The 14,296-nt window shown below is 30.7% G+C and overlaps 1 protein-coding gene across 2 annotated transcripts; it reads left to right on the top strand.

Moving 5' to 3' along the window:
* The first annotated feature begins 425 nt into the window (after window positions 1–425).
* LOC108338984 (uncharacterized) lies at window positions 426–4,143 on the top strand. Of its 2 annotated transcripts, none has more exons than XM_017576088.2 (6): window positions 426–751; window positions 842–984; window positions 1,592–1,840; window positions 2,109–2,270; window positions 3,012–3,101; window positions 3,866–4,143. In XM_017576088.2, the coding sequence occupies exons 1-6, from the start codon at window positions 492–494 to the stop codon at window positions 4,054–4,056; spliced, it is 1,095 nt and encodes a 364-aa protein (XP_017431577.1). In that variant the 5' UTR covers window positions 426–491; the 3' UTR covers window positions 4,057–4,143. The 2 variants fall into 2 exon arrangements, with proteins under 2 accessions (XP_017431577.1, XP_017431576.1); XM_017576087.2 differs by having other exon boundaries at window positions 2,979–3,101.
* Window positions 4,144–14,296: the final 10,153 nt, after the last annotated feature.

Below are 14,296 nucleotides of genomic sequence, written 5' to 3'. Positions count from 1 at the left end.
TAGTTAATTTTTTACTTAAATAAATAATCAATTTAATATAATCATTATTGATATATTTTATTTTTTATACAATTACAAAAAATATAATTATGATGTAAAAACTAATTTCATTAATAATTAATATAATTAAATAAATATTTAGTCTTTAATAATATTACATGTTTATTAAATAAAATAATGAACATTAATAGATGATCAATATTAAAAAGTAATTATTTTTGTTATTTGTTTTGTTAAATTTTTAATTATTTTTGTAAAATTAATTACATATTAACGATCATATTTCCTTAATAAAAATATCGTGACACTTTTTAATCCTTTTTAATTTATCACCGTAAAAATTAAAAAAAATGAAAATATTTCACTCATTTTAAACTTTCAAAATTTCAAACAATAAAATATTTGTTTATGTGTTTTTTCATTCGTCCACAGTTGCAGCACAAGTCGTGTTGATTTTACTGGTTGCTGAGAGTTTGGAAATCGGAATCGCAATGGAGAAAGAGAAAGGAAATGAAAACTGGAGCGAAAAGGTTGAAGACCTAGTAGACGCCGGCGACGTGGAATCCGCAATCTCACTCCTCGAATCAGTGGTCCAAACCCTAAACCCTTCCGATTCTGCTTCGCAACTTCCCTTGGCTTCTGCTCTCTCCGACTTGGCCGACCTTTACTCTTCCAAAGGCTTCTCTCTCAAAGCCGATCACCTTCAATCTCGCGCTTCTGTCCTCAAACAACTTCACAGTTCCAATTCTTCGTACCTCTCTCTATATCTTCTATGTATTACAATTGTTTCATAATTTCCATTTCTTCGACTCACGAATTTGTTGATTTTCAATTCCTTTAGCGGCGACCAAGTTCCGAAAGATTCCAACGAGGATGGAGTCGTTAAACCGACCACGTTTGCTTCGCGTCGTTCTGATGGAAACGTAGAAAACCATGCGGAGTTGACTGCTCAAACCTCCGCCGCCGGCGGTTCTTCCGATGAAGGTACGAGATGTTTTTGTTGCTGTCTCAGATTACACATGGACTTGGCTGCATAGTTTATATAAGTAGAGACATTACTTGGAGTTAGCTTTTGGAGTTAAATTAGGTAAAACTCAAATTATACGGTATGCAATTATCTTTCTATTACTGATGGACGTACCCTATCACAAAATTTACATCGTCAAAATGGAGTGAGCTGAAGATTTCATATGAACTAGTAATATGGCTAAAACAATGTATATAATTGGGAGATAACTCTTGTTTCGTGAGATTACTTTTGAAATTAAATTAGGTTCAAATCCAAATTCTCATAATTATCTCAAAAGTGGGAAAAAATTGTACGGGATTGTTAGAACAAAATATAAGCAAACCGTAACTAATTAATGAAACAATTCTCAAAGTACTCTTCATTTTATCGTGTGTATTTCGAATGTTTTTGTGCCTTCAGTGTGAAATAAAGAAAGGAAAGCTAATGATAGCAAGTTGTGCGAGAGTCTGAATAATTATTAGTAATGATTGAAAGTCGTCATCTGAATAATTGTATTTATTATTACAATCATGTGTTATTGCAATTGTGCAATGTAAATGGTATTGAGAACTGTTTTTACAGATTGGGAAGCAATAGCTGATCTTGAACCTGATGAGTTACTTCCCACGGTATCCTCAGATAGTGTATCTGGAAAATTAAATCTTAAATTGGAGAATGCCAAAAGTGGAATCCCAAAAAGGCGTGGAAGAGGGACATTCTCTTATGAGAAACAAGAGCTTTATAGTGATCAGTTACTTGATAGATCGGTCGATGATGTTGAGCAGGGCGAGACACCCTGTAATTCAGAAGATAATAGAGATGTACAAAGCAGTAAGTAATACGTCATGGATTTTCAATCTATGAGGAAAAAACCAGTTATATGCGTATTTTGTGCCACAGCAACTATTTTGCATATGCAATGGTGTGTAGCGTGCTTGTTGATTTGATTGTTATTTCCTTCTACTACACCAGATCATAATGTTCATTTTTCCAGAGTTTCAGTGCTCTTTTAAGATGTAATCTACCCTTCTGCTAGCTTTAGGCTTTACAAGATATTGTATAAAATTCTCGGGTTATGATTATTGGTTGGTCATTTCAGCAAAATATGGTACAAGCCATGTTATTGTTCTGGCTGATTTTTCACCAAGTACTAGGACAACAGAGCTGGAGAAGCTTTTTGAGGACTTCAAAGACCGTGGATTTGTGATTCGTTGGGTTAATGATACGGTTGCACTTGCAGTATTTCGAACACCCTCAGTTGGTAATTGCAAAGTTACCTGATTTATAATTTGTTTTTCTTATGCAATACTTATCATGATATTTACAAAAATATGGGTGTTTTTCTGTATGCATTATGATGGTGAACTAGGTTGCATGTGGCTAAAGTTGGGTTTTAGATACAATAACATTGAAATTGGAGGACTGATGATACATGTATCTTTATGAAAATGAACATTAATATTTGGTTGTTTGTGTAAATAACTTTGTAAATGGTGAAATCTGAAATTTGCATTGATCTGATGAGCATGGGAGTTGAAGATTCACATTATTTAAATGATGCCACCATCATTCAAAAGAAAGAGATTTTGAACTTTCTTACTTACTTTTCATATTGAAAAACAGAGTGGTTGTGGGATCATGTAACAGTTCTTCAAGATAGCTATCATGCTAGTCACTTCTGTAAAAATATGAGATGATATAAGCACTGTGTATTAAGAAGAGTGTTAATTAAAAGGATTCTCCCTTCAACGACATCTTTGTCATCGCTGATCACCAACAAATAGAAGCTAGGCATGACATATTGTTATGACCTTTTCCTTTTCTTCTTCGGATGAATGGCTGAATTTTCTGTAAGCTAATGATTTCTACATTATTTTTTCTAAAAGAAATGAGTTCCTGTGATTTACTGTTAATAGTGCATCAGTTTTGGTACATTGTTTTCGGTCTCTATACTCTTTAATTTGATCAGGTGGCCATTCAATACCTTTAATATACAATGCAGCACTTGAGGCTCTAAACAGTGTTCGTTGTTCATTCACCACGAGGATACTTGATGAAGATGATACTCTCCTTACTTCAATTAAAGCAAGAGGTACCTTACTTAACTGTTTTCCTTTCAGGGTGGTTTACCGATATATAAAGGCATCCATGTTTCATGTACACATTTTCTTTGACGTCTTTGTTCCTAAATTTTACTGTACAACATTATTTATACTATTTAAAGGATAAAATAGGAAATAATGTGAACACAAAATATAAATGAGTACAAAGTAACTCTCTTAGAAATGATTATGTGCTCTTTTTACCAAAAAACTTACTAACTGTTACAATTGATTGTGCCCACTGTGCTCTCTCAAGTAAATTGTAGAACGAAAGAAAAATAATAAAATAAAAATGTGAACAGATAGGCGCGCTAAAATTGTGTTTCTGCAAGTTTACATTAAAATTCTGTTATGGATTTACTTTTAAAATTGAAATGCTGGGAACCTGAGAATAGTCATGTTAAAAGGCTATGAAGCTTTTAGGAATTCATAATATTAGTGTGTTTTGCCTATATTGTGTGATTTCTTCCGTATGGTAGTATTTCATTGAATTGATCTAAGGATTGATTTAGTGATTTCAAGTGTATTAATTTAAACTTGTTTATTATATAACTTCTTTTTTATCGTATTTTGGATAAAGAAACTAATGAGATTTATAAAGTGATAATACCTATAGAAAAAAAAGCTAGATATTAAATCTTTAAATTTTGGATGAATGAAAAGCAAATTACGTGTTTATTGCTCTTTCTATCAATTAATGTGAGAATTATGTATTTTTCCTTACATGTGTTAGCTGTGTTTATTGTTCATTCAGACCTGGAACCACCACGACAACGGCCGAAAACTTCAGCCCAAGCAGCGCAGAGGCTTATTGCTCATGGTATGGGCTTAAAATTGTCATCCACAAGCGTAGGGTCCCGAGAATATAGAAAGCAAGAAAATGATAGGAAGGAACGTATAGTGACCAGGCAAAAATTGAGAGACGAGGCTTGGGGAGACGATTAATATCTTATAATTTTACTCCGCTTTAATTGTTGTACTACTCAAATTTTCTAACCTCCTATTCAAGGAATTTCTTGTTCACCCGCTAAATTTCTAATTACATTTTCTAAAACTTACTTCAAAGTATAAAATCTAAATACTCAATAATTTATTCATTTTAGTGTAGAAATTAAATCAGTAATACTTACGTATTTAAGACAATCGATTTAGTAAGTTTATTGAGATGGTTGTGTCAAACTGTTAGACTTTAATTGTAGATATTCTTAATATTCATAATCTTGGTTAATTTAGAAGTGGAAGTTTTAGTCTTGGAAGTAGAAATTTTAGTTTTTGAAATATTGACAGTTTTGAAAGAAAAAACATGTAAGGAGTATATGCATTGAGGATGTTTCTGATCTCCTCGTCGTCCTCCTCTAGTGTCACGTTCTTCTCTTTCTTTTGTGACAACGATGACAAATGACTGTACTAGTTCATGCGCTTTTTGAGTTTGAGGTATTGGGATACGTAGAAGGCGAGTGGTCAATGTTTCCATGGAGGGGACTTCATGACTAGTCAGAAGTTGATCTCTAAGATGATCAAAATTGGGATGTAGGGCATGAAGGATTAACACCATGTAAAATTTTTAGTTTTTTTTATTGATATCCTCTAATGGGTCTTCCAAAAACATCCTGACTTCTCTGACAGTAGATTGGGCTTCAGTCATGAAAGACACCATATCATGATCTGTCATTTTAAGAAGGGTGTTTCATCCTACACCTTCAAGATCTCCTGCACCTTTCAAAATTTCATTTTTAACCTTTTAACATCTCATCTCCTGCACCTTTCAAAATTTCATTTTTAACCTTTTGACATCTCATCTCTATCCTGCTCTTCCAATTTTTTCAAAAGGAATCATTTTCTAATTAGTAAATATTTTTTTAACTTTTTCTCTTTTTTATTAAAGTAACCCTGCACATAAAATAATTTAAAACTTTGTTTCTTATTTATAATTTAATAAATATGTAATTTAATTTAAAAATATAATATTATTTAATATATTTTCATATTTTAATAATTATTAAAATATAATTTGTATTATTATAATAGTTATATTAAAAAAGTTAAAATTAAAATAATTAAAATAAAAGTAATAATAATAAAAATAAAGAAACAAAAATAATAAAAATAACAATATAAAATCTGATTTAGTATATATAAATATATTAAATTATATTAAAATATTAAATTAATGAAATAAGATTTCAAAATTTTTAGATTTTTTAATTATGAATATGTTAATTTTAATTTTTTTAACATTATTATTATAATAATATAAATTATATTTTAATAGTTATTTAAATATAAAATATATTAAACAATATTAAATTTTGAAATTAAATAAAATAGTTAATAAGTTGTAAATAAAAAACAAATTTATAAAAATTTTCTTTTCGGAATTGGAAATCCGATAACTATGATATCGGAATATCCGATGATTATTTTTTTTTAAATTTTATTTTCTATTTAAAATTTAATAATAATTTAATTTAATTTAATATTTTAATATAATTTCATATTTTTATATATATTAAATCAGATTTTATATTTTTTTTTACTTTTATTAAAATATACTAAATTATATTAGATTTTTAAATTAAATTAAATAGTTATTAAATTATAAATAAAAAAAAAGTTTTAAAAATTTGTTAGAGGGATGCAGTGTTAAAGATTTGTATGATTACTTTAATAAAGAAGAGAAAAATTTAAAAAATCATTTACTAAGGTTTAAAAAAAATCTAAAAAAATTAAAAGTGTAAGATGAAATCTTGGAGGTGCAGGGTAAAACACTCAAAATGAAATTTTTGAAAAAGCTAAAAGTGTATGATGAGATGTTAGAATGTTAAAATTGTAATTTTTGGAGCTGCAAGATGAAATATTGGAGGTGTATGAAATACTCTTTTAAGAGATACAAGTTTGTTTACAGTGTCATAAAGACGTTGAATATCCTTGGCATAAATGCTTTGAGCTTTCATCCAAAATGAGTGACAAGTTTTGAAAATCCTCAGAAATATAAGAAGTTTGGGTTTCACTTATTGCCATAACAGGGCACACAACTGAAAATCTGCTTGTTTCCACTCATAAGCTTTTTCAATAGGCACATGACTTTCATCTCGCTCAAGGTGGTCATAATGCACTTGGTCAAGGAACCACATTTTAACGGCAGCAGACCATGATAGATAATTTTTTTCCATTTAGCTTTTTGGAGGTAATTGATGGACTTTCATAGAAGGAAAGAGTACTGCCAAACGCGATCTCTGAAGAAGACGAATCGCACCAGCGAGGAACAAGAAAACCTTAAGGGTTTGACAAACGAAACTGTGACAGCGGTCGGTGGTGGACGGCGGTAAACAATAACGGTGAACGGGCGGTGGCAGACAGCAGTACCAACGAGACAAAAACTAGAGCGGGATCCTTGTGTTGAATATAATGAAAACTATACATGAGATTAATCTTCCCTTGTGTTGAAAATATACATAGGATCCTTTATTTATAATAGAAAAATGGACTAAACTCAAAATATAAATAAAAAATAATAACAACCTATTTAAAGATAAAAGATAAATATAAAATAAAGATAATATATCTAACAAGTTTTCATGTGAAAAAAGTAAATTAAGAATCCATGTCAGAAACTAAATTATGTCTATAAAATTAATAAATAATTCGAAAAAAAGAAGAAGCTAAGAAACCTTGTATGATTAAGAATTTTTGAGGAGTATGTACACAATCTTTCATATATATATATATATATATATATATATATATATATATATATATATATATATATATATATATATATATATATATATGATTAGGGATGACAAAAAAACTCGTGTCGACGGGTATCCATGGATTAAACCCATTGTGGATAGTTGATACCTGCGGGTAATAGGTACCCATGGATAGCGGGTAGCGGGTTTTTTAATACCCGCTCGTTATCGGGTCGGGTTCGGATATTGCATTATCCGTACCTACGGGTATTCGTTACCCGCTTAGAAGTTGAAATTACATCTTTATCCTTAGTTTAAATTAGGTTTTATGAATGTGTTCTGCTTCTTTCCTCATACTGCATCCGCGTGTCGTGTTGTGTCGTGTCTCTTTGCAGCTCCATGCGTGAATTGTGCCTCTTAAAGCGTCAAAGAAAATATTCAAAATCTTTCTCTCGACCAGGACGCACAGTGTAATGTACTTCTAAATCTCTTCTGTTACCTCTTTTCGATAGGGCTTTAGGTTTGGGGATGAGATCGATTTCTGTGTTTGGTTTGTTTAGGAGTTTATGTTACTTTGTGTTTGGGAGGGGGGGGGGGGGGGGGGGGGGGGGGGGGTTCGTAATGCCTGGAATATTTCTCATTGCAGCTATAAAGCTAGAAGAAGCAGAGAATCAGTTGGGGGTTTCGTAGAGAAGAAAATTGATGCTTTGTTTTGTTGTTGGCCTCCTAGCATCCAAGGAAGCACAAGAGGAGATTTTTACGATTTTCGTTTAATTTTGTTTTTACTGATTACTTGTCTAAGGTACGTCCTCTTGCAGTTCATAATCTAGATTTATCATTTAGAGAAAAGTAAATGTCTTTAAACTTAGTTGGAAGCCTCGAAAAGTACATGTCTTTGAACTGATATCTCGAAGATTGATATTAGAACTAGGATTCAATAATCATTCTCATTACAGAAAATCCTGTAAAATTTTTGGGACATGACATTTGTCTTGCTCCTTTCCTGGATTGTTGTTATGCTGATAAAAGAGCAAGATTGATGATTCATTAAAATCAAAGTTGATCATAACACGATCACTAACAACATGGTTTTTTGTCCCTTCTAATATTCCTTCTGTTTCAACCCCAAAAGTCATGAAAAATTTTCAACTAGATGTAAGGGAATAATAGAAGAGTTGTGGAAAGAATATGATAAATCCTAAAATTACACAATTCTATAAGAGTTGAAAAAAAGCACATTACACTAAAGGAGCATCAGCATAAACTTCAGCCAGCATGCCATCCTCACTACCAGACATAGCAAACTTCAGCCAGCATGCCATCCTCACTACCAGACATAGCAAACAACTCTGCACCCTTCTCTTCCTCACTGGAAAAGTCTCTCCTTTCAAGCTTGGCATGAGCTGCAATGTATATCATTTTTTGAGCCCTCTCCAAGGCAACTCTTGATTGTTTATTAGCTGAAAATTTCCTCCTAAAAGACCAATTACTCTTAAACCCACATGAAGTTGCGTGCTGAAAAATAAGCCTCACTACAATCTTCCCCAAGGATTTAAACTCACTCAAACGTGTTTCCCACACAAGTCTACTACTCAGTGGATTTGCAACTTTCATCTTCCCTGTCATCGGATCCCTCTACTTCATCTGTTTCCATCAACACAACATTAAGTGGACAACTGTCTTAATAACAACTCTACATCTGTTTCCATTCACTGTGCATATAAAGCCACTTGTATATTTTCACAGTTTAATACACACAGAACATACAATTTTACATTTCCTCTTTTTCTCTGCTACATCATTTCTTCTATGTTTTAATTTGGCGGAAGACTAATGGATTAAAATATCCAATCTTACAACTGATTGCAAGAGATTTTCTAGCCATTCCTATCTCAACAGTTGCTTCTAAGTCTTCTTTTAGCACTGATGGTCGATTTCTTACTCCACATCGTAGTAGATTACACCCAGATACTTTAGAGGCATTGAAGTGTGTTCAAGATTGGCTATGGAGTGACATACAAGGTAATTAAGTGAACAATTCAAATTACATATTTATATTCATTCAAATGATTGGCTATGACAAATGAATTTATTTTTCTTTTTCAGGTTCTTCAAAATTGAAAGTGGATAACATGAAGCTTGATATACTAGAGGAGATAATTGATGATAATGTTAGTAGTTTTGTTTATAATATTTTAATCTAATTTATTAATAGTGTCACTTTGTCATTGATTGATGACTTTATTTGTATTTATTTGTTTCAGGAATTAATTGGTCAAAATGAAGATGTAGAAGAACAAACATAAATCTTGCAGTGTTATTTTTAGAACAATTATTTGAATTTAAGTTTTAATTTGTACTAATTTGAATTAATTTGTATTAATTTGAATTATTTTTACTATTAATTTGTATTAATTTGAATCTAAGTTTTAACTTTTATTTACTTATCCATTGATTTTACTTTATATATGTTTTAAATATTATTTACATTTTTTTTTCAATTTAATTTGGATTTTTTTCATTTAAAAATTTATAAAATATTTTATTTTAAATATTCGCGAGTTGAAAACGAGTATCCAACGAGTACCCGCAGATTGGAAAAAATCTACGAGATTTTTTAAGACAGATATCCAGCAAGTAACGGGTATAATTTTATCTAACGGATCAGGTTACGGATATGTACTATCTGTACCCGACCCGACCCATTGTCATCTCTATACGAGATATATGTGCCCTCAATAAAATCTATTTTTTTGGTTAGGGAGGAAAGGTCATAAGAACAGTGAATAGGTTACAGAGGAATGTGTTTAGATATCAGAAACACATTTAATAGCCTTTACACTGAAGGACTGTCTCTAATTTAGGGGAGAAGAAACATGAAGGTAGATGAAGCTGGTGTGGATCTTAGTTGGAAGATGCATTCTGAAACACTCAATTTTGAATATAATTTTTTAAATTATATTTTTTATTGTGATCTGGATTATATTTTTTAAATATATTTCAGATTATATAATTTTTGGAATATGTTTCTGTATAAAAGGTAACTTTTCAATTATAAAATGGAATGCAGGACTATTTAATATAATTTTAATGAGGAATAATTTGAAATTTATGAGTTTTATTGAGGTGCAGGAAGAAGAAAAAAAGATTCACTCCTCAACCCTCTGATTTAAAAATTCACTCGTTAAAGTGCATAGCAAATTTAGAAATATATATTTATGAAATTTGACTTTTTAAAGCAAAGTCTATCATGAATAAGGAAAAAAATAATAATAAAGAAAGCTAAGCCCATTAAGCTCAGTAATCAACACCACTTAAAGGTTTGCTATGGGTTTTTGTTTCAACAATAAATAAGAAAAACACATCATTGAACTTCCCTCTCCCAAAAATAAATATCTATCACGCCAAAAAAGTTTCAATGGGATAAATCCTTAACACCATCTCAGCAAGTAAAACTTTCAATTAGTCTCGTTACTATAAAAAGGACATTTATTATTTAGTCCTTTATTTTACGCAAATATATAACTTTTGATGAAACAAAGACTTAACAAATTTGCTAACTTCCTAAACCAATGCTTAATTAAGTTTCAACACAGTAAATTTCATTTATATTATTTAATTCAGTTTTAACTGTTTTAGTTTACTATCTTACATTGTTACTGTAACATCCAAAAATACAGTGTAAAACCATATAATAGAATGATCACATTTAATAATATTACAGCTCAGTCTTTCAAAAGAGATTCAGTACAAATATGGTCGGACGGCCTTACAACATAACGAGGAGTTAAAACTGCACACTAGCTACAACTAGGCCGAACGGTTTACAAAAGACCTATACCGAACAGTCCTACAAAAGAAGTAGCCAAAAGATGATCGAACGGTCATACAAAGAAAACCAACAGTTGACCGAACGGTTCTACTGTTCGATCTTAACTTCCACTTCGACCAGATTTTCTTCCAATGCTTCTTCCAGCAATTCTTCTCCTTCTGCTCACATCCACACGGATGATCATTGCAACAGAAGGACAACCACCGAACGTGCAAAACGGACAAAACAGGAAATAGGGTAAGCTTATGTAATTCAATTCAAGCATCAACATAGATTTCACACAATGCAAATAAACGAGATAATTCATTCACTTTACATGTCAATCCTAATACTAGACTCTGACTGTCCGGACTATATGACTTCTGTGTAGCTACGATGTTCGTGCACCCGGGTGATGTAGTAACTGGGATACCCTCAACAGCTGCCACCCGAGGTTAGTCCGTTCCGTCCAAATTAACCATAAGGACGAGGACCTCCTGCCATTCTCACACATGACTTACCCTTCTCTAAGTGAGAAACAAGTAATCACGAATATCAGGATGAACCGTCAGCTTAACATGCTCACATTCATACTTTACAATTTCCAATATACATTCATGAGCTATTCCTCCCCGGAACGCTCGTTCATAACTCAAGTTATTTCATCCATATCATATTCTATCATCTTTTATTATTAAGACCTCAACGAAACCAATTTGATTAAAGATCTCTTAGGATACCAAATGCTGAACGTTAAACTTCAACCCTGAACAAGATCGAACGCTTGGAGTGAGACCAAAGGTCTCTAGTTCCAAAACGGATCAAAACCGAGGGAGTGAATATCGGGTTTAAGAAAGAGACTGATTACAATAATATTTCTCGAGGACGAATAAAACTAAACGTTATTTACTATGTGAGCCAATTGAATGAATTGACTCACAAGAGTTAGACCGAACGCCAACAAACCTAGGCAGAGTACTAAGACTCTTGGCCGAAACCAATTGAGACAGACACTGTAGGACCTTAATTAATAGTACTTAATGAAATCTTGTGAAGAAACCGAACGTCAATATATACTTAGCTTTTGAATGAGTTAAACATTAAGAAATCATAATGTCAGTCAAAGACCGAACACCATAAAGAGTGAACCCTATTGAGTTTGGACGAATGTTCTTATTATCAAAATAGATTATAGAAAGGAGAATGAGCGCTTGGTGTAAGACCGAGTACTACTAAACTTATAGAATAAAGGCTTGATAAATATAAGATTACTATTTAACTAGTATTCAAGAATGAATGAGATATACAATTATATATAGATATACTTAGGTTTACCATCAAACACCAAGGAATGAATACCCTTGGGTGAACGCTCATATACAGACACTACAAAACGAAAACGCTCAGTCTTCAAACTAGAATTCTTTCCAAATGAAAGGATCCAGTTCCAACCGAGTCCACAGGGAAACCGAACGGTCAAGGACCATTCAGTGACGAACGTAAACTTTCATATGGAATTACATACTTAGAATTCTTTATATCAATTTATTTCTCAACGTCTATTTTCATAAAGTCATACATCCATATCATAGTAAATCTTCATACTTCATACAATCAAAACATAGCAATCATCATATTCAATCAGCAACTCAACGACATGCATCCATTCAAAATGAACGTAGAAACGAACATACAATCAAACTATATAAGCTTCACTTACCTCTAATGTGACCGAACGCTTCCAGATATGGTATATGGTTCACCTTTATAAGTCCTTCTACCCTTAACGGTCAACAATTTCCAAACTAAACCAAGTGAAAATCAAACACTATCAGAGCCACTCATTTGAGAAGAATGATCAACACATGAAACCAGAACTTGGTTTGCATATCCAGGAAAACGCACGACTGAGTGAAAAGAAGAACTTACCAGTTCAGCTTCACAAACCGATCGGTTCAATCGAAAGCCCTTGACACCGGAAGAGTGGAAATGGTGCCTGAGTGATGATTGGAGAAAAGAAAAGTGAGTGTTTCTTAGAGAGAAGATGAAGAAATCTAGAGAGAAGGAGGAGAAAATGGTTCAGAGCTTTGGAGAAGAAAGTATGCATGTAGAGAAGTGGCACGACATTTGGAATTTGACATTAACTATTGCCGTCATCAATAACGAATGTTCACTCTCCTGCAGCTACCTATTTTCCACTTTCTGATTTCTAGATCTTCTCCCTTGACACTTGACGTCCACTCAGATGAAGTTTTTGGTGCGTTTTAATGAGATCTGACAATTACTATTAACTCCATATAAAAATTAAAAAGTATATATAATTAAGTTTCAAGTTTATTATATATTTTAAATTGAGTATTTATTAAAAAATTAATTATATTAATGACTCAAAATTTTTATACTTTTAAAATGATTACATAAGATAAAGGAAGATGTCAGGGTTATACTTTTATACTTTTGTTTGAGTACAATATCATGAACTTAAACAATAAAAAAAATAAACTATGAAACCTTAATTATAAACAACATTGTTTTATGTTTTTTTGTTTTTTTTATATTTCAGTAGTTAATTAAAAAATAAAATGATGTCCTATTTTACAAAGAAAATTAGGATTTACTATTCAAAACTGTGATATTTTACTTGTAAAATCTAATGGTCACATTATTTTACTTTATAACAACACGAGATAATAACGACTTAATGCAAAATATAAATATTTTAGATCATAAAATGATTTTTTTAATAGAGATTTATTTTAAGATAGCTAAATTTATTAAGAGCTTAAAGTTTAATAATACTGTTATTAACTTTTTAATTTTAAATATTCTTAAAGTGTTATGATTTTTATAGTGTTATGTTTTTTAAAATGAAATACATAATCATGATATATTTTTAATTTTTGGATTAAAATCATAATTTTACAATTATAAAATTTTCTATAAAAATTATAAAATTTATCAGGAACTTAAAATTAATTAAATATTTTATTTTTGTTGTGAAGATATGTAAATAATGATAACACTGCTTAAGCAAATTAAGATAAAATCAAATTAGAGTACACAATTAAAAATATAAAAACTTTAAATATTTAATAAAATACATTTATTTATTAAAATATCAACTAAAAATATTTAAATTTATTTTGATTAAGTTTATTCTTCAATAAAATGATAAAATGAACTAATCTGATTTTTTTTCTCAGCTTATCAAAACGATTCATATTAGTCAATGATATTAAAATGGATAAGAAATATTGATCCAACCCTCCAACTTCTTATATATATATATATATATATATATAAACATATATATATATATATATATAAACATATATATATATAAACATATATATATATATATAATTTAATTATAAAAATATTTTCTAAAATTTTAGTTGATTAACTAATATCTTTAATTAGATAAATTAAAACAAATATTAATTTTTATATTAAATTCCTCTATTATAGTTAAATATTCTTATTAGATAGAGATATATTGAGGATACACTTTAATGTCTACCATTTTCTTTGTTTTTCAAATAAGAAGTCTTTTTTATCACATATGTCAAGATGTTATCTTTTGATAAGGGTGGTATAACCTTGGTGGGAAACCTGCAAATGAGATTACTCACTTAACTTTGTGGTATAGGTCAATTTATCCTTGACCATTTAGGATGAAAAT

The sequence above is a fragment of the Vigna angularis genome, chromosome 5 (assembly GCF_016808095.1).
Source record: "Vigna angularis cultivar LongXiaoDou No.4 chromosome 5, ASM1680809v1, whole genome shotgun sequence".
NCBI classification, from domain to species: domain Eukaryota; kingdom Viridiplantae; phylum Streptophyta; class Magnoliopsida; order Fabales; family Fabaceae; genus Vigna; species Vigna angularis.
This window is presented reverse-complemented; position numbering and strand designations above follow the sequence as displayed.